General features: G+C 37.3%; 1 protein-coding gene and 1 non-coding gene across 2 annotated transcripts; both read left to right on the top strand.

The window, feature by feature from the left end:
* The first annotated feature begins 11,951 nt into the window (after positions 1 to 11,951).
* PLRG1 (pleiotropic regulator 1) lies at positions 11,952 to 26,964 on the top strand. Its single transcript, XM_033215535.1, has 15 exons — positions 11,952 to 12,087; positions 13,456 to 13,562; positions 14,541 to 14,683; positions 15,331 to 15,384; positions 16,477 to 16,567; positions 16,766 to 16,853; positions 18,178 to 18,279; positions 20,441 to 20,533; positions 22,078 to 22,227; positions 22,317 to 22,418; positions 22,958 to 23,060; positions 24,115 to 24,223; positions 25,245 to 25,384; positions 25,864 to 26,057; positions 26,600 to 26,964. The coding sequence occupies exons 1-15, from the start codon at positions 12,079 to 12,081 to the stop codon at positions 26,657 to 26,659; spliced, it is 1,545 nt and encodes a 514-aa protein (XP_033071426.1). The 5' UTR covers positions 11,952 to 12,078; the 3' UTR covers positions 26,660 to 26,964.
* LOC117086470 lies at positions 18,689 to 18,792 on the top strand. Its single transcript, XR_004438379.1, has one exon. It is a non-coding gene; the product is annotated as a U6 spliceosomal RNA (small nuclear RNA).
* Positions 26,965 to 27,200: the final 236 nt, after the last annotated feature.

Raw genomic sequence — 27,200 nt, 5'->3', positions numbered from 1 at the left:
CTCGGATTCCTAGAAACAAATTCTTCTCTTGGTAGTATATGTTGTCCTCCCAAATTCTTTTAACTCAGCTTAATAGAGACAAAGTACTCAGTTTAAATTAAAAAAAAATTCACTTGAGTCTTTCCAAATTTGTGTTCCCTTTATTAGCACTGAGTAAACAATATATTTTGAGAGCTTTTTGTTTAGTTTTAATGTTTCTTAAAGGGATAAATGATCTGGCAGAAAAAGCAAATATGTATGTGGATATTAATTAAAATATACGCAGGAATATTTACCATGAAAATATAACTGATAACAAAGTTTATTTTAATAATCTGGACAGGATTTTATTTTAGTGGTGTACAGATTCATGCTGATTTAAAAAGAATTATCTGTTAAGAAAACTATAACAATTTTTTTTCTTTTGAGGTAACATATTAGTACATTTTCAATGACTGATGTTTGATCAACTAACAGTAGAATCATCATTTAACTTTCAGAAGTCTGTAAATTTGTGAAGTTTTTTCTAGTATATAATAGACTCTTGATCAACACTAAAGTGAAGTAGTTCCTTTACTTTCCTACTTTGTTCTACTCTGACTGGCATTCTTCCCATGGTCAGAAGGAAGATGGAAGAAATCTAGCATGTATGCACCATAACAGCACAGACTTAACATTCATCTTACAAATAGTTCTTGAGAGTCTCCTCAGTGACAGGTAGTGTGATTGGGGCTGGGAATGCATTGGTGAGCAAGACAGACATAGTAGGCTTTCAATACATAATTACAGGATGAATGAGTGAACTAGCCGTCATTGGTACATGCCTCAGATGCCAAATTAGGGTAGTCATTTACCGTATTTAATTCTTGAAACCACTATGTTCTACAGATGATGAAACAGATTCAGAGAGGTTAAGTAAACTACCCCACAGTGTATAGGTAGTAGGCGCTGGTATGAGGACTTGACCCATGTCTGTCTAACTACAGTCCACATTCTGTGCCCATTACATCATATTGCCCAACAGTATATAAACATTATAAAAATTTACCTCTACCTGCTTTTCATTTGTTTGTTCTTTTGGAGTTTGTGGCCAGCCTGTCATCTTGGAACTATAATGTATCAGGCTGACACACTTACTCATAGCCCTTACTTTCACTTATCTTTTTACCCTCATACATGGGTATAGGCATTCATGTCTGTGTGAGGCATGTGCAATGCAGTGATAACGAGTTTCTTTAATTCTAGTTCTTGTTAGATACGTCTTTTTTTCTGTAGAGTTATATACAGTTACACTACCACTCTGAATTGCCTACTATTACAAAGTACATGATCATGTTTTCAGGGAAGAAATATATTTGCAGAGACACCGCTTACTAAGATGCTTAAATTTTTTTAGAATGTTGATGCCATTGGTGGAGGGGAAAGGGAGTACTATTTGTTCAGTTATTTTGAGGTCACTAGTGCAGTGTTCTTCATATTAGCTGATGTCGTTACATAAGTTAAGAGTAGTAAATCAGTGACAGAGAAAACAGAGATAATCTGTCCTGCCCAGCGGCTCTCTGGCTCGAAGGGCAAAGACTTGCCGATACCAATTGTCAATATACTTGTTGATATTTTTACAACTCATGTCAGGCCCAGTCTTCATAGCACAAGGCAATTTGGGCTTAACAACTATTTGCAGAGCATCTACTTCATAGCAGGTAGTTTGCTAGGGGCCCGGGAGACTTAGCGAAGCCTTAAGTCTAAAAGGAAAGACAGAAAATGAAAACCACTTACAATAATTAGTGTTGAGCCTAAGATTGGGGGAGGTGAGGCTTTGGGACTGGTAACTTCCTTCAGGGGGAAAGGAACTTCCAAGGAAAAGGGCTTTTAGACTTGAAACTTGGTTTGAATGACTGTACAGTTTATATCATGCACCTGGCACATAGCCAGTATTTAATAAATACTGGTTGAGCAAATTCATGAATATACAAATGGACGAATGACTAAAAGGAATACTGATTCTCGTTGTCTAAATAGGCATAGGTTTTGAAGTACTGCCATAAGTTGTTAGTCTCTGTACATATTTTCCTTGCGTTACCTTGAAAAACAGTTTGAGAACCACTATCCAAAGAAAAATTAACACTGAAGAGCTGTAGGCCAGGCTGGACCACAGCTCTTGGGGCAAGCCTGAAATCAGTGCAGTGGCGCCACCTGCAATTGGTTACTCATCTTTAGTGGGAACGCATATGATGGGGAAGAAATAGGAGATGATGCCATCTCTTGTGGAGTGTCTCCCTCTACTGGCTTAGATGTCAGTTTCCGTTTCTTATGGGAGCTGACATAGAGCATGGTAATAAGGCGTAGGACATTTTCTCCTCCAACTGGATGGAGATCACAAGAGCTAAGAAAAGATAGAGATGCTCTTCTGCTTTTGTCACATTAAGACCCACAACCGGCCGGGCGCGGTGGCTCAAGCCTGTAATCCCAGCACTTTGGGAGGCCGAGGCGGGCGGATCACGAGGTCAGGAGATCGAGACCATCCTGGCTAACACGGTGAAACCCCGTCTCTACTAAAAAATACAAAAAACTAGCCGGGCGAGGTGGTGGGCGCCTGTACTCCCAGCTACTCAGAGGCTGAGGCAGGAGAATGGCGTGAACCCGGGAGGCGGAGCTTGCAGTGAGCTGAGATCCGGCCACTGCACTCCAGCCTGGGCGACAGAGCGAGACTCCGTCTCAAAAAAAAAAGACCCACAACCATTAAGAGTGTAATGAACACCTCTGGGAGGGCTGCTCCCTTCTCCTGGAATGACCCCTAAAATGGAGGTGTGAAGCTTCAGTGGTCCTGTCAGTACTACAATACCCTGACCCTCCAACCACAGGTGACCAAGCTAGAGGTAGAGAGACCCCTTACCCAGCTAAACCTACCAGATTGTCTCTCCAAATTTGATATTTGCTGGAAGAAGAAGGAGGAGGAGAGGGAAAGGGAGGGGGGAAGGGGGGGAGGAGGAGGGGAAGAGAGACAGGGTGGGGAAGGGGGAGGGGGAGGAGGAGGAGAAGGAGGAGAAGGAGAAAAGAACTGGGTCAATTGGCCTGATGTCATATTCATGGCAGCATTTTAGAGGAGAAGCCTACCAACTGCAGCAACAGAAGTAACCAAAACTTCCAAACATAATAATTTGATTCTTTGCAGCCCAATCTGTGGACACCTGATATCCTTTCTATAGTACTTATTTTACCTTTCATTAGCTTTGAGATGATTTTTGGCATTTGTTGAGAAAATTAAGATCAAATTTTTAGGAATCAGACCAGCTGTCTTATTTTTAAGCATAAATTGCATGTTAGAAAGAGAAGCTTTATATTCAAATACTGTAATCAATCACTAAAAGTTTTCATATATTAAGCATATGCGCTGGGCGCAGTGGCTCACAGCTGTAATTCTAGCACTTTGGGAGGCCAAGGCTGGCTGATCACTTGAGCCCAGGAGTTCGAGACCACCTTGGGCAACATGGTGAAACCATATCTATACAAAAAATGCAAAAATTATCTGGGCATGGTAGCACACACCTGTAGTCTCATCCACTCCAGCTACTCAGGAGGCTGAGAGGTGGGAGGATGGCTTGAGCCTGGGAGGTTGAGACTGCAGTGAACTGAGATTGTACCACTATACACCAGCCTTGGTGACAGAGCAAGACACTGTCTGTCTCTCTCTGTCTGTCTCTCTCTCTCTCTATATATATATATGTATATATTTGTATTTTTTTGTAGAGGTAGGATTTCACCATGTTGCCCAAGCTGGTCTTGAACTCCTGGGCTCAAGTGATCCACCAGCCTTGGCCTCCCAAAGTGCTGGAATTATAGCTGTGAGCCACCGCACCCAGCCCATATACTTAATATCTGAAAACTTTTAGTGATTGATTACATTATTTGAATATAAAGCTTCTCTTTCCAACATGGAATTTATGCTTAAAAATAAGACAGCCAGTCTGATAGTATTAGCAGTGAAACTCTAGGGAAAATGGAAACTTTTATTTTGGTGCATGTCAGTGACATGCATTTCAAAAATTTCAAAAATCTTTCACAATTTAATAACTAATAAGTATTTCTTGAATTAGATTAACAATATTTTCTGTAAAATGTGCACAGGATTGGACAAAGGTCTAATAAAATTTTTATGAAGAGTTACAGTTTGATGAGAAAGCATGAGGCCTATAAATAAAAATGGGCAAAAGATGTATATACATGTGTATATATATGGATACATATATTTTTAAAAAACCACAAACATGTACTTGAAAAAAATATGGAACCTAGATATAAATCAAAGAAAGCCAGAAAGGCTGGCTTCTAGAAACATGGATACAATGTTAGGGAAGAGGGAGATGTGGGCAGAAAAATCTCTATCCTCTCCACATAATAAAGAGGTAATGACAAACTAAGAAAAAGAGGCAGGTTGAATGAAGATGGACAAAGTATGCGATTGGGTCCAGGATCTCCCTTCAATCCTTTGTTATTTGCTCAGTGTTTCAATCTACTTTGTTGATATGGTTTGACTGTGTCCCCACCCAAATCTCACCTTGAATTCTAGTTCCCATAATCCTCATGTGTTGTGGGAGGGACCTGTTGGGAGGTAATTGAATCATGGGTGTGGTTACCCTCACACTGTTCTTATGATAGTGAGTTCTCCCAAGATTGAATGGTTTTTATAAGGGGATTTCCCTGTTTCGTTCTGCACTTCTCCTTCCTGCCATCATGCGAAGAAAGACATATTTGCTTCCCCTTTCTGCCATGATTGTTAAGTTTCCTGAGGCCTTCCCAGTTCTGCAGAACTGTGAGTCAATTAAAATTCTTCCCTTTATATATTACCCACTCTTGGTATGTATTAGTAGTGTGAGAACAGACTAATATATGTGCTAATATTTTGCATACTAGGTTTCCTTGTGGGGAGAATTGAGACCCACTGTAAGTTTAGATTAGGATGAAAATAGAAGCTGCCTGTGTTGACCTCTGACTTCTAGTTTACATTTATGCAGCTTTCTCCCCTTTTAGAACAAAGGGGATAATTGTTATCATATAACTAATGCTTATGGATCAAGTATTTCTGTGCCAGTCACTGTTACTAGTATGTTACACTTAATTCTTACAATAACTCTATGAGGTGGAGTAGTACTATTATTCCCATTTTACAGATGGGAGAATTGAAGTACAAAAAGAAGAAAGTTGCCCAAGATGATGCAGAAGGTAAGTTGCAGAGAAGGAGTTGAATCATGGCATTCTGACTCTATACCCTTACCTACTATGATGGACAGTTTCTTCCTGTTATGCACAAAGCTATTTGTTCTCTTGTATTGATGTGGTGTTCCTACCTTATCAAAATGAACACCTGTGTCTGTGTATCTTTGCATCCTTCTATGAAGATTATATATAATACATACATACATTCATACAGACATACAGACACACACATTCTCGCACACACACACACACAAACACACATACATACATACCAAGGACATTTTTAGAAAGTAAATCTATTGTAACAAAAGGTATGCAAACAATTTTGGGGCCAGGAGTGGTGACTCACACCTGTAATCCCAGCACTTTGGGAGGCCAAGGCAGGAAGGGTGCTTGAGCCCAGGAGTTCGAGAGCAGCCGAGGCAACATAGTGCGACCCCTGTCTCTACAAAAAAATTAAAAAATTAGCCAGGCATCACAGTGCACACCTGTAGTTCCAGCTATTTGGGAGGTTGAGGTGGGAGGATCTGCCTGAGCCCAGGAGGTCGTCCACTGCAGTCCAGCCTGGGCAACAGAGAAAGACCCTGTCTCGAAAAAAATTGTCAGCTTATTGATAAACTACCTATGAAAATGATTGCCACCATTTATACTCTCATCAATATTTAGGTTGTCCCTTATCCTTGCCAACACTGGTTTCTTGTCAAATTAAAAAAATTTTTGCCAACCTGTTAGGTGAAATATGTTATCTTATTGTTATTGTGATTAAAATTTCTTTCATCATGAGAACACTGAGATGTTTTTAATTTACACATCAGCCACAATGTCAGTGGTCTTTCTGTGAACTGCCGGTTCATGTGCCTTATCTTTTGAGTTGTTCATTTTTTCTGCTGATTCATGAGAGCTCTTTTCATATTAAGAAAATTAGCCCTGTGGCTAACATACACATTACATGTATTTCCCAATTTTTCATTTTTCTTTTGTCTTTGCTTATGATATATGCAGACTTTGGCCTCATTTTCACTGAGTGGAATCCCAACAGCAGCATCTGCTAGGCTGACATGTTTGGAAAAGGCAGCAGCTAGAATGCCTAATGCCTCTTTGAGTTCCTTCACCAGCTGCCAGGCATTCAAAACATCACACAAGTTTATCAATCCAGGGGCTCCATTTAGAACTGTGATGCAAAGCTTAGGCTTCCGTGTGTATTACCTGCACAGGAGTCCAAGGAGGGATCATTCTATACTGCAAGGGCATCTGAGATATTCCTTTACTGTACTATTTCCTGAGGTAATCTGAAATTGCTTCATCATATTGTGCCATATAAGTGAATGTGAATGCCTTCAAGGCTAACTGGTGTCTAGTCTCCAAGAAGGTGTCCTTACTCTTACAGCTCTGCCTCTCTGTGGACACTGCCTCATAGTCCTCTGACATACCACTGTCACTGGATTGTGGTTTTTGGTGGCATCTCTCAGTAAGGTTACTCTACCAGTATAAATTTGCTTAACAGCCTCTCAACTGTTACACCTGGAGAAGCCACTCTCTTCAGGAAGGGATAGAGATTACAGGCAACAATCAGGCCTGGCCATATCAGCATTACCTTTTGGAATATTATGAGCAGGATCCCAGCATGGATTTCAGGATACAAAGTTTTCACAGCATTTCAGGAAATCCTGTCAGCTCAGAGACCCTCTGACTGCCAGACCAGTATCCCTGATAGCATTTGCAGTCCCTCCAGAAGCAGCAGTAGTGGGGCTACATGCACAGGGAGGAGGGAGGTCCCTGATTCATGTTTTCACATCTCTTAATTTTTTTTCATTTAGGTCTTGCACATTTTAAAATTTATTGCTATTTTAAATAAAAATCCCTTTCCCTGCTCTATTTTTAACTGCATAAACAAAAACTATTGATTTTTAATAACATTTTCTAGTCAGCTTAGTGAATTTTCATATTGTTTCCAATAGTTTTTTCAATTTTTTTAAGGTATAAAGTAATACCATTTGCAAATAAAGATAACTTTGCATCGCTATTTCCTACTTAAACAATTTTATTTTTTTGTCTAATTGAATAACTAGTACTTTCATAAAAAATAAATGTGGATAATAGTGGTGATAGTAGACATCCTTGTATTATGACTAAACAATATTTTTAATGTTTCTCTGTGAATATGACACTGGCTTTTGGTAGCATATTTCTAAAAGAAAACCTAAAAGTGTCTAAAGAGTATTATTTAATATAAATAAAATGGGATCTATAAATATGAAGTAATAATAGTAAAATATTCAATCAAATGCCTTACTTTTCTTAATTATTCATGTCAAGAGGTATTTCTGCTAACTAAACTGAATATTAAAAATGTTTCTACAGATAAATTGTATTTTGTAACTAAGTAGCTAAGTTTTATAGAAACTAAATAAAATTTAGAATTAACTTACTTAAATGTAATGGAAAATATTTTTCATTGTTGTAAAATTTACACTGACCAGAAAAACAGAACTGAACTGACCTTTTATAAGCAATTGTCTGCATTACACATACAGAAAGACGGTGATTAAATTAATGGTTGCTGAAATAGCATCTTTTCGGGGTGAGCACATCACACACACACACACACACCACACACACACACACACACTATCCTTCCTGTATATTCAGTAGCTGCAACTCCAAATCAAAATTAAAGTCTCGGCCGGGCGCAGTGGTTCACACCTGTAATCCCAGCACTTTGAGAGGCTGAGACAGGTAGATCACCTAAGGTCAGGAGTGCGAGACTAGCCTGGCCAACATGGTAAAACCCCGTCTCTACTAACAATACAAGTAATCAGCCAGGCGTGGTGGTGCCCACCTGTAATCCCAGCTACTCCGGAGGCTGAGGCAGGAGAATCATTTGAATCCAGGAGGCAGAGGTTGCAGTGAGCCAAGATGGTGCTACTGCACTTCAGCCTGGCTGACAGAGCCAGACTCCATCTCAAAAAAAAAAAAAATTAGGCTTTCAATGCCACCTACACTCATATTTAAGTGTATACAATATAATAGCTTACTTATTCATTCATTCAATAAATATTGAAAACTTACCAGTTGCAAGTCAATTAGATCCTGACTGTGTGACAGTATACATCATGCCATATTCACCCCATAAGTCTAGTGGGAAATACAGATATTTATACAAATATTACAACCAAACATTCAGCTAAGAAAGCTGGAACCAAGACATTGTTATTTTCTCTGTGGCAGTATAAACACCAAAAATATTTCTGTAAAATAAAAACATTTGTAAATGCCTGTAAATATTCGTAAGTACAAATTCTTATTTGTAAAGGTAAACAACAAAAGTCATGATTATGTTCAATATTGTCACTTGTTTTGTGATATGGTGTTGTGGGTTGAATTGTGTCCCCCCAAATTCACATTCTGAATTCCTGACCCCCAGTACCTAAGAATGTGACCTTATTTGGAAATAAGGTCCTTTTGTATGGAATTAGTTAAGATGAGGCCATACTGGAGTAGGGTGGGCCTTTGATTCAGTATGATTGATGTTCTTTAAGAAGGGGAAATTTGGCATAGGCATATGCACAGCAAGAACGAAATGTGAAGTTGAAGGCAGACATAGGAGTGATACAGTAGAAGCCAAGAAACGACAAAGACTGCCAGAGAACTACCAGTAGTTAGGGGAGAGACATAGAACACATTCTCTCTCACAGCCCTCAGAAGGAACCAACCTTGCCAACACCTTTATTTCAAACCTATTGCTTCCAGAACTGTGAGACAATAAATATTTGTTGTCTAAGCCATCCAGTTTGTGGTACTTTGTTACATCAGCCCCAGCAAACTAATACACATGAGATGGGGCTTCATGTAGTAGAGGATGGTGAAATTGTGATAAGTAAGACCTGAGGCCTCTCTCTCTCTCTCTTTCACACACACACACACACACACCTTGCTAAGATATTTATAACTGACAGTTTATAACTGATAATACAATCTAATTACTCCCAAAGTCTTCCCAGGCATTAACAGGAAGAATAATCCCTTCATGTAGTAGAGGATGATGATACTGTGATAAGATCCGAGGACTCACTCTCTCTCTCACACACACACACTCCCCCCCACACACCCCCACACACATACACCTTGCTAAGATATTTATAACTGACAGTTTATAACTGATAGTACAATCTAATTATTCCCAAAGTCTTTCTAGGCATTAACAGGAAGAATAGCCCCTTCGCTGTTCCTTATAGTCCCAGAAGCCTCTGTTTCAACTATGCTACAAGAAAATATCTGCTAATACTACCTTAGTATTTACGCAAATTCATAGCATTGTGCTAAACAATTAAAGATCAAACTTTTGGAAGAAATGTCCAAGTATCATTTTTCACAGGTTTTGACCTCAGAAATTCAAATAAACAGTGATAACTCCCACGATTACTTTCTTTTGAATTAATGAACAATTTCAAATATGAAATTTAAGGGCTGGACATACTGAGTCACACAACTCTAAAGAACATTGCATACAGTGTTTTTGAAAGCTTGTATATTTAACCCTTTAAGTTGAAACAGGAAAATAAATAGTAATATTTATTATTTTATGATTATAAGAATCAGAAAACACTTCTTACAAAAAATATCATAAAAAGCTGATGAAAATGGCACTCAAATCTATACTCACATGACCTATCACTGTTCAAGAGCAAAGGACAATATGTGAAGGAGAATAAAAAGACTTTCTGTATTGGTGAGTTTTAAAAATCTTGCCTAAAGAAGGAGGGCTTTCCTTAAAACTTGTATTCTTGGTTTTACACAGACATAATACTAATATTTATATTAATAAGTTACTTGCCATGTCTGCTTTAAGGAGAGCCCTGAGGGCCCTTATGAACAGCAGTAGTGACACCTGCTGCTCAAATAAGGCAGCTTGGGGTGTCAGCCAGGCCATGTGTGTATCCTGGAGCCCTTCAGGAATCCAATGAAACTTGTAGATCCTTTCTCCAGAAAATAAAACATATTCCCATATAAATACAAAATTTTCCTACAATGTACATAATTTATGAATCCCTGAACTAAATAATAGGCTCACTTGAGTTCTATATTTATCTAAAATATTGTAAACTTTCAAGTGGATGATATAATTCTATAAATTCACAACAGTGTTTTAAAAGGAGCAAATTCGAGGCAATTTACCTCAATCATTACCATGTTGTTATGAGTCTGGGCCTATAAATTAATGTCTCCAGGATGATTAAGTATGTAAAAAGTTAATAGGTCCAACCAGACAATTAACATATTTCCATAGATATTAGTCTTGCTTAGGTTTCTATGGTTTTATTATCATTTCAAATCATTATTTTCTATAGTTATTATTCATAGGTGAGTATATTATTTAGTTCCTCAAGTATATATTTTATAATTATGGTATTTTTTTGCAAGGAAATACTATCACTGGCCACTTTTACAGAAAATCAATTCTTAGGACAAACTCACAGTCAAATTCAGAGATGTTTTATCTTTAAGTAAAAACATGACCTTAAGCCCGGGCACGGTGGTTCATGCGTGTAATCTCTGCACTTTGGGAGGCCGAGACGGGCGGATCACCTGAGGTCAGGAGTTTAAGACCAGCCTGGCCAACATGGTGAAACCCCGCCTCTACTAAAAATACAAAAATTAGCCGGGCGTGGTGGCGGGCGCCTGTAATCCCAGCTACTGCGGAGGCTGAGGCAGGAGACTCGCTTGAACCCGGGAGGAGGAGGTTGCAGTGAGCCAAGATTGCGTCATGGCCCTCCAGCCTGGGCGACAAGAGCAAAACTCTGTCTCAAACAAACAAAAAACCATGACCTTAATGTTTTTAATGAATTTCCAAGTGAGGTTGATTTACACTGCTATTCTTTTGCTAGATTGTTTCCCCCTCTCAAAGTGTATGCAGTATGTTGTCAGGACAGGATCAGTGAAACTAAAACAGGGCCAGTAAAATGTTTTGTTTATTTAAGTTTGCAAATGCCCAAGTCCATCCATTTTTCTTTTTACATAGAAAAATAATTAGGCAGGGTTGATCAAAACTGGAGATTTTACCAGGGTAGGAAGCAAAAATACCAATACTTGGCACAAGGATATGTACAAATAAAAATGGCTGAAGTCTCCAATTGTGTCTTTCTTCTACCAGCTTTGAAAAGCTGTACCCTGGCATTGTTGAAGCCACAATAATCAACTAGGAAATGGCCAAGAGCTATGCAGTTTTGAGAAATTAAAAAAAAAATCTATTTGCAGAAAATATTGTTTTTTAAAAATATCTACATGTCAAAATTTTCCAAATTAAAACAGCTATTCCTCAACATTCACTCAGCAAGTGTTTACTGAACTGTTTAAGCGAAATTGCTTTCAGGTGTTAAGCCTGCAAGTGTCCAAGTCGTCAGGATTGGAACCAGGAGACACAAAGCACACAGGCGACCTCCAGAGATCAAGGCAGTGGAGGCGCCTTAGATAGAGCCCACGGGAGTTTGCTCTCCAGACGCTTAGGCTCTCTGAATAAAAAGCATTAAACTCCGGGTAATACAGCACTAACAACCAGGGCCCCAGCCAAAACATTTAAGGCTGAAGGTAAGGCAGAAAACATAATTCGAAGACTTCTTCAGAGGGGCGAGTGAAATCCTCCAGTCAGGCGCTTCCAGGTGTCTCCCCTCTACAGGCTCGAGACTCCGCCCTAGGGGCGGTCCTGAGGAGGGAGACCCGCCTCTTGATCCCAGAGGGCCGGGGGAGACTAGCGCGCGTGCGCAGAGCTTGCATCACATCCGCCGCCTGGGCGCCCAATTCCGGAAGGTGCAGCACAGTTGTGGCGGCGGGTACTGCGTTAGTGATTAGGGTTTCTTCCCTGCCGGAGGTGGGATACGCTGTAGCATCATGGTCGAGGTAAAGTGACACTGGGACTCTCAAGAGTCGTTTATCTCTGTACTGTTTTTCTTTGGCAGTGGGCGTGGGGGATTGAGAGTGCTTGGAGTCCGGAGAGAAAAGAGCCTAGGAGGGAAGCTGTTTGGCCAAGGCCGGGTGGTCTCTTCATCGGGTTTTCGGGGAAGGGGTAGAAGCCGGATGAGAACCCGAGTCGGAGGTTCAGTCCGGGCGCTAAGCCTGAGATAATTCGTCCAGTCCTCGTTTGACTCTTGGGAGCTGGAAACTGTCCTCGGAGGCGGGGCCTCTGTTGGTGTTCGACCACTGGTCCTCGCCGCCCTCGGGGCACTGTCAGTGATTCTGTGCCCGAAAAGATTGGCGGTCTTCTCTATCTTGCGTTCAGGTCGTCTCTTATTTCAACTCTACTCCCAGAAAAACTTGCCATTCTTTACATCTTTTCCTGGCATGAACAGCCAGCCATTCTGTTAGCTGGTCTTGTCCATGTTACCCCACATGTTTATTGATTCCATTCACTTTTCTCCGTATCCACTGCAGTCCACCTTAATTGAGACCAACATCATCTTTCACCGAGACTGGTGCATTAGCTCCCCGTTGATTTCCTTGCTTCCATTTTTGTTCCATAAGTTGTTCTGTTTAAAATGTAAGTTGTTCATACCTTTCTTGTTTAAAACCCTTTACTGACTATGTTGCTAGAACAAAATATAGGATGTTGTAATAGTCTAAAAGACCTTACCTAATCTGGACCTTGTCTACCCTTGCAACCACAAAGCACCATCTCATCCACCATATACAGCTGTGCTGCCCTCCTTGTATTATTTCAGTTAACTGAACATTTGTTTACATGCCATTTCCATCAGCTTGGTTCGTTCTTACCTCTGTTTTGTGCAAGGCTAACTCCCTTTCTGCTTAAATATCACCTTAGTGAAGTCTTTCACAATTTTACTTAGTCCTTCGTTTCCTGACCCAGTGCCTTGCTTGTTGCCCTCATAGCACTTATCAAAATGTGGAATTATTTTACTTTTTATTTGTTTCCTCTTGAGCACAGGGACCATGACTACCTTTTATCATTCTGTTGTGAGATTCTAGCACAATACCTGCCAGACACACAGTAGGAGCTCAGTAAATATTTATTGAATAAATGACTAAACTACGGCATCACTCAGTTGCTATACCTGAGGTTCTAGCCAAAGAGGAGCTTCCTCCTCTTCTCTGAACTTGACTCCTGTAGCTCGCAACAAGTAGCTATGGTGAGTGGTATAAAGCTTTTTACATATTTAAACATGTGAAGTGTATAATCAATCTGACATTAGGTTATGATTTGTGTAATTTGTAGATAGGTGTGTAATTACATTCTTTTTTTTTTTTTTTTAGGAGGTACAGAAACATTCTGTACACACACTTGTGTTCAGGTCATTGAAGAGGACCCATGACATGTTTGTAGCTGATAATGGAAAACCTGTGCCTTTAGATGAAGAGAGGTTGGTATAGTTTTTTTTTTCAATTGCTGAAATATTTAACATTCTAATATTGGGGGAAGAGAGCAGGGAGAGGGAGACCTTTAAAGATAAACTGGTAATACTCATGGACTAATTCAATAATGAGTGGTGTTCTGGCATAATTTAAGCTGATTTAACTTTTTTTTTTTTGGCCTTTTACAGTAAAAGTTCCATTAATTAATTGCATTTTACAAATACCCAGTAATTAAGAGAGTCCCTTTTAGGTATTTTATTTTATAATCAATCACTTTGTATGTGCTTTCAGCTTCCCGCTGCTCTCAGAGCCTTGCTGAGCTGAAATTGTACCTGGCCAGTACCTCTACTCCCATCTTTTCTCGTTAGTATGATGAAGATTTTTGAGTGGTGGCATATTTTTGGTTCTACATATCCAGCTCCAGTCTGGGATTGCATTATGTGCAGTGTTCCTTCTTTGTCCTTTACCCTTTTAAAATCTACTTAACTCCTCAAGCAGGCATTTATATTTAATTTGTAAAGTAGACTATTTTTAAAAGTAATATAAGTGCATTTCTTTTTAAAATATTGAACCAATTAAGTACTTTTCTTAGTTCTAACTAACCTGTTTGGATACATCTAGTAAAGGTTGCTATAGAGTTTTTACTATATTTATATTTTGAAGGAAAGTATATTGACTTTCAGGTTTCTTAAAGGGTGTGTTAGTTTCTATATATCTTTCAAGCAGACCCTTGATAATTTATCATAAAATATTTTCTATTAGGTAACAAACTAAAATATTACTTAGGTTTATGAATGCTGTGTGGTGGAATGTGAGCAAAAGAACAGATATGGTGGGGAAATGCACTTGGAAATTTTTGATTCTTTTAAATACTACTTAAAATCTTACTAGAAACTTTTTCTACATGATTGGGCAAACTTAAGCTGTCTAAGTGTTTGTTTTAAAGTATTTATGGATACGCTCTTATGTTTATAATTTCTAAATAGTCACAAACGGAAAATGGCAATCAAGCTTCGTAATGAGTATGGTCCTGTGTTGCATATGCCTACTTCAAAAGAAAATCTTAAAGAGAAGGGTCCTCAGAATGCAACGGATTCATATGTTCATAAACAGTACCCTGCCAATCAAGGTGAGTATGGTATTATCAGAAATGTCAGACTTATATGTGAATTTTAAAAATAGAAAAATGTGTTATTTTTGCCCCTGCTGGCAGGACTTAGGTGTGGTCATACAGTATTTAATGGCTGTACCAGTATTATAATGGAAATTTTGATCCTCATGGGAATACTGAGACATTGGTTGATGACTTTTTTCTTATAGGAAATAAAAATGGTAGTATAATGATGGCAGAGATTCTTAGAATGTGGAGAAGGTCACAGTAGAGATTAAAGGAAAAAATTGGAGAATATTCTTAACCTGTGGGGATACCATCTATCCTGTTTGTAATTCAGAAAGAGATATTAAATACTGAAATCTTAATAAATGAAGAGAATTCAAGCTTCCACAGGAAACCATTTGCTTGGAAGAAGTACCAGAGTGGATTGTCACTTGATAGGAGGGCTTCTTTGTATACCATTGCTATATAGCAAATGGACAAGGACATGGTTTACAGAGATCAAAAGTGACCAATTTCCCTTATTTCTGAGGCTTGACTTTAGTTGAGAAAATTTGATAGATCCAGTTGAAAATGTAATATTATTTGATACTTTAAAGAGATGATAACTTTTATATATAAGATAAATTCACTACTATTGATTTTTTTTGTCTTTTTTCTAGGACAAGAAGTTGAATACTTTGTGGCAGGCACACATCCATACCCACCGGGACCTGGTTAGTGAGTTGTTGTATATTGAAAATGTCTTAAAAATGTCACATACATTTTCACTAACGAGCCAATAATGAGATTCTTGTTGCCTATAAATTGCAAGATAAGCTCAATAGCCAAGCATCCATGCATAGCTTTGTAGGTAATAATGAATACTCATGTGCCTTTATTCAGCAAACATTCTTTTTTTTTTTTTTTTTTTTGAGGCGGAGTCTCGCTCTGTCGCCCCGACTGGAGTGCAGTGGCCGGATCTCAGCTCACTGCAAGCTCCGTCTCCCAGGTTTACGCCATTCTCCTGCCTCAGCCTCCTGAGTAGCTGGGACTACAGGCGCCCGCCACCTCGCCCGGCTAGTTTTTGTATTTTTAGTAGAGACGGGGTTTCACCGTGTTAGCCAGGATGGTCTCGATCTCCTGACCTCGTGATCCGCCCGTCTCGGCCTCCCAAAGTGCTGGGATTACAGGCTTGAGCCACCGCGCCCGGCCCAGCAAACATTCTTGAGTATGTATAATTTTTCAGGCAATGTGCTAGGAATTCAAAGACAGTAAAACTGTTGCAGGCCTAGACAAATTTATTATCTGGTGGTTTAGGCAGACATGTAAATATCACCAAGCTTATAAAAATGATGGACATGTTAGAGGCAGTATCTTAGAAACATGTCCTCTGTCTGTATTAAGGTATTGGCCCACAGATGGAGTGGCCAGTATAACCGGGTAGAGGACAAAAGGCTTAGTATATATAGAAAGTACAGGAAAATTGGGTGCTTCTAGTTGTAGTAAGTTACAACCACTCTTGGAAACATTCTGTTTGTATTTGAGAAACTGCTTAATACTGACTTTTGAAACTAATACCCAAATACAATGGAAATTAACTTTACTGTTCTGGGCTGCTTTAATACCTTGTAGGCTATGATCAAATTTGAGTTATGCGTTATTAAGCAGTATTTATTGTAGAAATTAAAAACAAAGATGAGCAAAACTTAATCAAAATTTGTATCACTGCCTGACATTTGGAATGTTTTCCTTCATCATTTTATTTTAAGTGCATGTAAATGAATAATATAAAGCTACTAAAAGAAATTGATTTTTCATTTTAATAGGGGTTGCTTTGACAGCTGATACTAAGATCCAGAGAATGCCAAGTGAATCAGCTGCACAGTCCTTAGCGGTGGCATTACCTTCTCAGACCAAGTATGAAATATTATAATTACAAAGCTCTTAAAAGCATATTTCACTGTTCACGTTTTTTCTTTTTAAAATTTCTTTATAACTATTGTATGACATTTTCCTTTATTAGGACTTATAACAATTTAAAATAAAGGGTTAGTTTTGCAGAATACATGACTAGAGGCGTTAATTACTTTGAATATAATATTTCTTTGGCCTCAGGGCTGATGTAAATCGTACTGCACCTAGTGGAAGTGAATACCGACATCCTGGGGCTTCTGACCGTCCACAGCCTCCAGCGATGAATTCAGTAAGTTTTTCTGCGTCAAATAGCAGGTTTCTAACTTTTTAAACATGTTGCCTTATTTCCCTCTGATCTAAAGTCTTACCTTAAATACTAAAGAAGTGAACACTTTGGAATTATTAAGATAAATAGCAGCCTGAGCTAGTCATTCATATTTCATAGTCCTAAAACTGAAGTTGGTAGTAAATTAACATTTTTTGGAATGCTGTTGTCTACTTGTACGTTGTGTGTAATATGTGTTTTGATAAAGATAATGTGATGTTGGTATTTATTGCCCACTATTAAAAATGCAAGGAGAGTTTTTCTGAAACTTGTGTTAGTATGCATTGCATATGAAAATCTTTTTTTTTTTTTATTAAATTTTAAGTTGGTTTGTACAGTTATGTTGAGTGCTATTAGTGTTGTACTATTCATGGGCTATACAACTAGTCTTATAAATGAGCATTTAGAAATAAGTTTATCTGTAGGTAAATGGCAACTGGTATTAGTATGGTAGAAATAGTTGTAGAATTATTTTCTATAGTTATTTTATTGATTTATTTTTCTGCCATGTATTTTATTATGCTGCCACTTGAAATAAGTGCTGGCTTTGCTTCTCAGCTCATTACGCAATTGTTTTGACTTCATGAAGTGAATGAATGTGTAACCCCCACATCTCATTTCTTCCTTTATCTTCCATTCAGAGCATATCTTCTGTCCAGGCTCTCTACCCTCCTTATGAGGGTGTAATTTAAGCTTCTTGAGGGCAAAAACTTTATGGGCTTAATTATTTTTTGGATGACTAGATGACTGCTAACAATAGATGGTATATCAGGCAGTATACCTGTTAAAATAGTATTTAAATATTGTATTAGAAGATAAATAGAAGGAACTATCATATCAGTCTTTGCTACATTAAATCAATAATGTTAAAGTATGACAATGAAAGGCAGTGGCATTAATACACTTAAAATGACTTTAATAATGGGAGCTTACATGGAGCATTTGCTACTTTTTAAATCTTTGTAGTAACCCTGTGAAATAGGCAGTATTCTTCCCATTTTATAGGTGAGGCACATAGAGGTTACGTAATTGTTACCTAATGTCAAACAGCTAGTAATGGGCCAAGCTGGGATTTGAACCCATACACAGTGATGTGTGTTCTTAAGTCTAATGTTCTGCCTCTCTCTGATTTTATAATTGCTTTTTTAAATTAACATACAGAAAATTTTATTTCTTCATTTATGGAAAAAATCTTTTGTAAGTTCCCTCTTTCCATTTCCATTTCTGAATTGATATGAAGCCTTCAGTATGGTATCTTTAATAATAATAATGTCTCTTCTATGTCTAGATTGTCATGGAGACCGGCAATACCAAGAACTCTGCACTGATGGCTAAAAAAGCCCCTACAATGCCAAAACCCCAGTGGCACCCACCGTGGAAACTCTACAGGGTGAGTGACTCTGCATTTATTTTATTATGTGAATCATGATTGCTTTCTAGTTGACAAGCACTGAAGAATAGAGTAAGGAGGAAAAAGAGTGAAAATGAAAAGCCGGTAGAGCAATCTGAGGTGGACTGAGAAGAGTCTTAGGGAGTATCTTAAAAGATCTGTTGGGAAGGTGACTTCCTTAAGTAAAAGTTATACTTGTATTTTATATAAAATCATATAAAATGTCAAGATAAAGCTTCTAAATATGGATTGCAGACTAAATAAATTTAGAAAGTGTTCAAAGTATTTAGTTTGAAGGTGAAGGGGGAAAACACCATATAAAGAAATTCTTTGGGCCTACCAGTTATTCTTTCAACTACAATAAATTAAAATGAGTCAGAGTGTATCATCTAAAAGAAAATGGACATGCATGCTCACTTCGGCAGCCCATATGCTAAAATTGGAACGTACAGAGAAGATGAGCATGGCCCTTCTGCAAGGATAACACAGATTTGTGAGGTGTGCCATACTGTTCATTTTGCATTGCTTGCCTGTATCAAAATATCTCATGTACCCCATAAATATATTTCTACTGCGTACCCACAAAAATTAAACACAAAATTTTAAAAAAGAAACTGTACATAGTAGAAAATGTACAGCTACATGTAATTTAATATATATTTTAAAATTTTTATTTTTCAAATGATTGTACAGCAAGAGACTTTTTGTTTGACATCCAGGTCTAATGAATTGTAATAGATGTATTGATTTGGGTAACCGCTACCACAATTAGGATATAGACGTTACGTCACCTCAAAAAACACCCCTGTGCTATTCTTTTGTAGTTATATCTTCCTTCACCTCTGACAATCACTGATCTGTTTTCTATCACTATCGTTGTCTTATTTTTTTTCAATAATTTCAGTTCTAATTTATTTTTAATTTTTATGGCTAACATAATAGATGTGCATATATATGGGCTACATATCAAATCTGATACAAGCATACACTGTGTAGGCCAGGTATGGTGGCTCATGCCTATAATCCCAGCACTTTGGGAGGCCTAGGCAAGTGGATCTCTTGAGTCCAGGAGTTCAGTACCAGCCTGGGCAACACAACAGAATCCCGTCTCTACAAAAAATACAAAAATTAGCTATGTGTGGTGGCGCACACCTATAGTTCCAGCTACTCCAGAGGCTGAAGTGGGAGGATCACTTGGGCTCAGGAGGCGGAGGTTGCAGTGAGCCAGGATCACGCCGCTGCGCTCCAGCCTGGGCAACAGAGTGACACCCTATCTCAAAACAAGAAACAAAGAAAAAAAGCATACACTGTATAATGATCAAATCGCGGTAATTGGGATATTTATCTCCACGGTAATTGAGATATTATTTCTTTGTATTAGGAACATTCCATTTTACTCTTCTGGCTATTTTGATATATACAATAAGACGATAGCACCCTATTGTGCTACCAAGCTAACTAGCCAAACTAGTGCTACCAAACACTAAATCTTACTCCCTTTATCTAACTGTATTTTTATACCCATTATCCACTCCCTCTTTATCCTCTGCCTCCCCACTATTCTTCCCAACCTCTAGTAGCCATCATTCAACTCTCAGAATCATTTATTTTTAGCTCCCATATATGAGAGAGAGCATGCAGTACTTGTGTTTCTGTGCCTGGCTTATTTCACTTAACATAGTATCTTCCAGTTCCATCCTTGTTGTTGCAAATGACAGAATTTCATTCTTTTTAACGGCTGAGTAGTATTCCATTGTGTGTATGTACCACATTTTATTTATTCATTCACCTCTTGATGGACACTTAGGTTGGTTTAGCTGTGTCTTTTTGACTATGTCATATAAATGGAATCATACAAAATGTACTTTTTGAGATTGGCTTCCTTCACACAGCTTAATACCTTTGTGAGTCACTGAAGTTGTTGCAAGTATTAATAATGTATTCCTTTTTATTACTGAGTAGTATACATTATATAGATGAGCCACAATTTGTGTATCTATTAACTTGTTGAAGATAATTTAATATTGTAAAATATAATAGTCAAATTATCTTTTAAATTTATGATTTGAAGATGGGAGGGCAATTCAAACTCCAGCTGCAGTTAAACTTAAAAACATTTTAACTTGTATGTTAGCCGCCCATTCTACTTTGTTTTATACAGGTTATCAGTGGGCATCTTGGCTGGGTTCGATGTATTGCTGTGGAACCTGGAAATCAGTGGTTTGTTACTGGGTCTGCTGACAGAACCATAAAGGTAATAATGAAGGAAGAAAAAATAAACATGACTTTGTGTTTGTCATGTAAGTTTAATCAGTTACTATTTCCTGTGGCAGGAATTGCTATTGCAGTTCCTCTGTTATTTTAGACCTGAATAAGGAGTAAAATTTATCATTTATACGAATAAGTGTTCTAAATAAATATCTGTTTGAAAAGTGGTATTTAAACCACTTTTTCTTTACCCACTGAATACCTACCACTAATTCCTTTATATTTACATTTTTGTCTCCAACTGGTTACAAAATTAAGAGCATGCTCATTCCTAGAAAATGTGGAAAATATAGAGAATTATGAAAGTACGTAGACCTGTATATAATCCTACCATTGTTAGATACTTGGATAAGTTTCATTTTAGTATTTATTTCTGGAAGTATAAATGCCTTCTAAGCTCTTTTCCTGTGTGTGTATCTTTTAAAAATCATTTAGTATGTAATTTTGTATCTTGCTTTTTTCCCTTAACATTGTATCAAAGGCATATTCCTGTGAAAAATTTACCATCTTTTAAAGTGGCTGCATAATATTATATCATTTGGATAGTCTATAATCTGTTTTCCTATTGTTGAATGGTAAAGTTTTTAGTCTGATTTTCACCATTACAAGTAATGCTGTTAAGTTTTGTATATAAGACTTTTTCTGTGTTTTAAATTATTTTGTTGTGGTAGAGTTCCATAAATGGAATAAATGGGTCAAATATTTTTGAAGCTGATACCCAAAGTACAAATTACTTTCCAAATGGGTGAATCGATACTTGCAGTGTATGAGAGGATCCTTTTCAGCACATTGGTTGTACATTCCTTTACAAATATCTAATATGTATGCAAAAATGGATACTTAATGTTTTTTTAAAAGTTTGTATAGGCTGGGCGCAGTGGCTCACACCTGTAATCCCAACACTTTGGGAGGCTGAGGCGGGCAGATCATGAGGTCAGGAGATCGAGACCAGCCTGCCTAACACGGTGAAACCCTGTCTCCACTAAAAAATACAAAAAAATTAGCTGGGCACGGTGATGGGCACCTGTAATCCCAGCTACTTCGGAGGCTGAGGCAGGAAAATGGCGTGAACCCAGGAGGTGGAGCTTGCAGTGAGCCTAGATTGCGCCACTGCACTCCAACCTGGGCGACAGAGCGAGACTCTGTCTCAAAAAATAAATAACTAAAAAGTTTGTATAAAATTTCTAATGAGTTTGAACTTTTTCATATATTTGCTGCTTTTAGGGTTTCTTTAAGTTGTTGCTGTCCTCGGTTAATTTAATACCATACTTTTCATACTGTTATTATCAAAGATTCCATTTATATAACAAGAAGGTTAACCTGTCATCTGATTGCAAATATTTTTCCAGTTTGAGCATGCCAGTTTTTTTCTTGCTTTTATTTGGTGGGAAGTCATTTTACAAAATTTTTTATTTTTACATATTTGTTACCTTTTTCTTCTTCTCTTTGAAAACTCAATTTTAATAATCAGGATTCTAAAATTTTGCTTTGCAGTAACCAGGGGAAAAAAAAAATATTCTTTGATTGCAGATCTGGGACTTGGCTAGTGGCAAATTAAAACTGTCATTGACTGGGCATATTAGTACTGTGCGGGGCGTGATAGTAAGCACAAGGAGCCCATACCTGTTCTCTTGTGGAGAAGACAAACAAGTAAAATGCTGGGATCTTGAATACAATAAGGTAAGGTTGGGATTAAGGATTTAAAACATTATGAACCACTGTTTATCTTTCTAATTCTACAAGTGTTAACTGTCCTGCTTTGTCTTTAGGTTATAAGGCATTATCATGGACATTTAAGTGCAGTATATGGTTTGGATCTGCACCCAACAATCGATGTGTTGGTAACCTGTAGTCGAGATTCAACTGCACGGGTAAATGGGATAGAGTTGTGTTTTTATCTGTAAATATCTTGCATCTTGTAGGGTGCACGTTTGGTTTCAGAGTCTTCAATTGATTGATAGAGAATTAAAGATAGTTGTCTTGAGTCATCAATATCCTACTCTCTAAGTTTCTTAACTTGCATTTTTTCCACCTTAGTCTTCAGTTCTATGACCTCATGATGTTAGTGTTATGAGTGCCCTGCCCCTGAAATGTGATATTCTCACGTTCCATTCTGTAACAACTATTGTCCATTAGTTCTTTCATTCAGTAGTGTTAAAAAGTAGTCCCATCATGCCCATTCTTAGATTTTCAGTGCCCTGATCTTTTAGCTTTTTAAAGTTCTTTCAAGGTGTCTCCTATTTATATTCTTCCTCCAGTTGATAAATCATTATCTTTCATTTAAGCGTTTTCTTTATTATATTCAGGCACTAGTTGTCTAGTAAATTTTCAGCCTTGAATTGATCCAGTTACCTTCTTGAGATAATGAATACCTATTCTCTTTCCTAATATGTCTATTGCGTTTTTATAGATTTGGGATGTGAGAACTAAAGCCAGTGTACACACATTATCTGGACATACAAATGCAGTTGCTACAGTGAGGTGTCAGGCTGCAGAACCACAAATTATTACAGGTATGATCGATACTTTTCAAGTTTACAGAATATTCATATCAGAATCCATGTTATTATACATATACTTTTACTATTCACGATGACTCTTGCTTTGCATTGTGTTTACAGTGTTTCTGTGTCATATTTTAATCATGGACATTTGAAATATATTCAAATGAAATTTCCACTGTTTTTATCTCGTGGTTTTTACATATCATAGAGTATGCCATACATAGTATCCTGTAATGTCTGACTAGAATACTGTGATACAAACAATTAAGTATTATTTTATAGTATCAAAATTATTTTTCTAGGAAATTGAAGTTAGAAGACAAAATACCTTGATACTAGTAACCTTTAGAACTGTTTTGAATCTTACTTTGCTCTAAATAAAGTTAGTAACAATGGCCGGGCGCGGTGGCTCAAGCCTGTAATCCCAGCACTTTGGGAGGCCGAGACGGGCGGATCACGAGGTCAGGAGATCGAGACCATCCTGGCTAACAGGGTGAAACCCCGTCTCTACTAAAAAATACAAAAAACTAGCCTGGCGAGGTGGCAGGCGCCTGTAGTCCCAGCTACTCAGGAGGCTGAGGCAGGAGAATGGCGTAAACCCGGGAGGCGGAGCTTGCAGTGAGCTGAGATCCGGCCACTGCACTCCAGCCCGGGCGACAGAGCGAGACTCTGTCTCAAAAAAAAAAAAAAAAAGTTAGTAACAATGGAACTTTAATACTAGAAAATAATTCCTTTGCCTGATGTATTTTATTAACTTAAAAAAAATCATTGAAGTTTTTTCCTTTTCACTAGAGTGTACAATCATATATTTGTTTTATTTATTATTTGCATGTGTTTTAGCTGTTCAGTTGACAGTGAATCAGTTGTTGTATTGCATTTTTTTAAAGAATTGAAATCAACCTGAAAATTTGGAACTATGAAGAAATTAACCAAGACTGATTTGCAAGTGATAAGGCTTTCATTTAGAACATATGTGTTTTGGAAGCATGCTTTGTATTTTCTTTAACTTTTGCATTATTTTTCCTGGTCTGTGTTTTGAGGGATAGATTTGTTTCCGTTACAGGAAGCCATGATACTACAATTCGATTATGGGATCTGGTGGCTGGAAAAACAAGAGTGACGTTAACAAATCACAAAAAATCAGTTAGGGCTGTGGTTTTACATCCAAGACAGTAAGTGTATTTTCCTAATTAGCTTCTTGTTTTTCTTCAGTTCTTAGTATAGTGCTGAAATGCTAGTGGTGTCAGCACTGCCTTTGGCAGTCGTTTAGCTGCTGTCCTTTCCAGGCCTGTGCCACACAGGCATGTGTGTTTCTTTCCTTTTCCTTATGCACTCTTTTGCTTCATGCCCTGTAAGACATGAGGAAAGCCTTCTACTTGGTAACAAATAAATAATGTCAAATGAGACAATGTAAATAAATCATGATTAAATGCTGCATGTCAGAATAAAAGATATTAGTGGCTGGGCTTAATGTTTTGGACATAAATGATATTGGACACTGAGCCATTCATTGAATAGTTTAATTCTTAAGGAGGAAGTTAATATATGAAGAAAGAGAAATAATAAGACCCGTGAACATTATAGTCAGAGTATCCAAAAAGGTGGAGCATATATGTCACAACTATTGTTTGTTGTATCAGATCACTCTGACACTTGTCTGGTTATATTCATATTCTTTCTCTTCTCCCTTTCCTCCTCTCTGTCTTCTACTCTCCATACCCTTTTCCCCCTCTCTTCTTCCTTCCTTTGCTTGTCTTTCTCACTCTCATCTCTCCTCACTCCCATTCTCTCTCTTCCTCTTGCCCTCTTTCTTTTCTCCCTTTCTTCCTGTTCCTGTCTTGCTCTCCCTCCCTCCGAAAGAGTTGCATAACACATTGCCCTTCTTGTGAAATAGGACTTCTACACATTTATTGCTCTGGCTTAGTGCAGAGCATTAAGGAAATGAAAGAATAAAACTTAAAGGAAATGAAAGAATAAAACTTTAGGACTTAAAATATCCTGTCAAAAATGTGAAGATCTGATTTAACTTTGAACAAATGTCTTAATATTTTTACATTTTGATATGACTATTTTGCTGAATATATAAATCATTGAGGACACAACACAAAATATAACTGAAATAAGCTTTTAAAAACCCACCACTTTATTTAACTTGGTTTCCTTTGTCATTAATTCTTTTTAATATTATTTCAGTTACACATTTGCATCTGGTTCTCCAGATAACATAAAGCAGTGGAAATTCCCTGATGGAAGTTTCATTCAAAATCTTTCCGGTCATAATGCTATTATTAACACGTTGACAGTAAATTCTGATGGAGTACTTGTATCTGGAGGTAAAATAAGATTTTTATAATAAATATGTTTATCTGTTACTTTTAATGATGAATAAACATTTGTAATGCTTCTAAGCTGTCACACTTAAGTATTATAGCAGCACTTGCCTGATTAGGGCATATTTGCATGTTACTATGTGTGTTCATGCATATACATAATACATGTAGTATATTTCATAGTTTAGTCCTTTTGAGTTCCAATCTGATGAATCTCAGGGATTTATGCTGAGAATTGCCTAAAATTTTGTTTATTATTCTGGAATTGGATGTTAGATTTTGAGGTGCTTTTTAAGATCTGTAAATTCTGAACCCAGCACAAATGAAAGTAGAAAAGCCAATAATGAGGAGATTGAGTGCCTGTGTCTTATGTATTTTTATAACCAAAGTATTGCCATGCTTGGGCTAATGATGCTTAATAAATGTTTGTCAAGCTGTACTGCTGAAGGGATACCAGGTGTAACTAGATTTTTCCCTTTAAGCTGACAATGGCACCATGCATCTTTGGGACTGGAGAACTGGCTACAATTTTCAGAGAGTTCATGCAGCTGTGCAACCTGGGTCTTTGGACAGTGAATCAGGAATATTTGCTTGTGCTTTTGATCAGTCTGAAAGTCGATTACTAACAGCTGAAGCTGATAAAACCATTAAAGTATACAGAGAGGATGACACAGCCGTAAGTTCTCTGTTTCACATTTGTTAAGTAAAGCAGCTATACCAATTTGGCACTGTTCTCATTTAATTATCAGAAGGAAAAATAATCTTTATAGTATTTAAGATATTTGTTTTCTTGAATAGTGTCTATTTATAGATTATTATTTCACTGATGCCAGTGAATTCATGGATGGTTTTAATTTTATCCCAACTTTCTTTGTTATAGTTGCTGGGAAATGTTGCACCAAGAATAACAGCAAATAAATAGATTGTTATGCAAATTAATTTGAGAATCATAAGCTTTGGTGTTAGTAGAATATCCAAATAGAAATGTTATTTTAGATGAAAAACTGCAAACTAAACATAATGAATCCATCCATCTGTTATTAGACTTGGATAATGCCAGAAGTTTATCAACTCTTCCTAAAATTGTCAAAGAACTACTAAGTATATAATGCCAATGAATAATGTTAGAGGAGATACCTTATTTCTGTTAGAAAGGAAGCCTGTTAGACATGAAGCAAACTAATAATACTTTATTTTAACTTGCTTTTCTACTTTTAGACAGAAGAAACTCATCCAGTCAGCTGGAAACCAGAAATTATCAAGAGAAAGAGATTTTAATGAATGTGGAATTTTCTTTCTTTTTTTTTTTTTTAAAAAAAAAAAAAAGCTTGGCGTTGATGAGGATACCCAGTCGTTTTGTGCTCTGGCTGGGAATATAAAGGAGAAATTCACTAGCTTCAATCATTGCTGCTTCATATTTTACAATAAACTGTCCCCTGTCCCCTACCCTTGTGTTTTTATTTCTAAAACAATTTGTGATACTAGGAGGATGCAGATACCAAGTAAATGCAGGTTTATTGAATGTAACTATTCTAGATGTAATATTTTGACAGTCTTATTAGAACAACCCTCTTTTTTAAAAACATGTATGAAACCGATTATTATAATGGGACATTTGAGGGAGCAGCAGGTTTTTTTTTAAATTTTAATCCTTTAAAAATTAATATCTGTGACTAATAATTTGAGATTAAAAGATTTGCAGTCTTATGTATGTTTATTCCAAAAACGGTTTTTGAGTGTATGTTCTACAAAGTTCTGCACTAGATACCGTTCAGGAAATAGACAAGTAAGATGTGTCTATCCTCTAAGACTTCCAGTT

Source organism: Trachypithecus francoisi, unplaced genomic scaffold, assembly GCF_009764315.1.
Source record: "Trachypithecus francoisi isolate TF-2019V2 unplaced genomic scaffold, Tfra_2.0 Lachesis_group1, whole genome shotgun sequence".
Classification (NCBI taxonomy): Eukaryota; Metazoa; Chordata; class Mammalia; order Primates; family Cercopithecidae; genus Trachypithecus; species Trachypithecus francoisi.
This window is presented reverse-complemented; position numbering and strand designations above follow the sequence as displayed.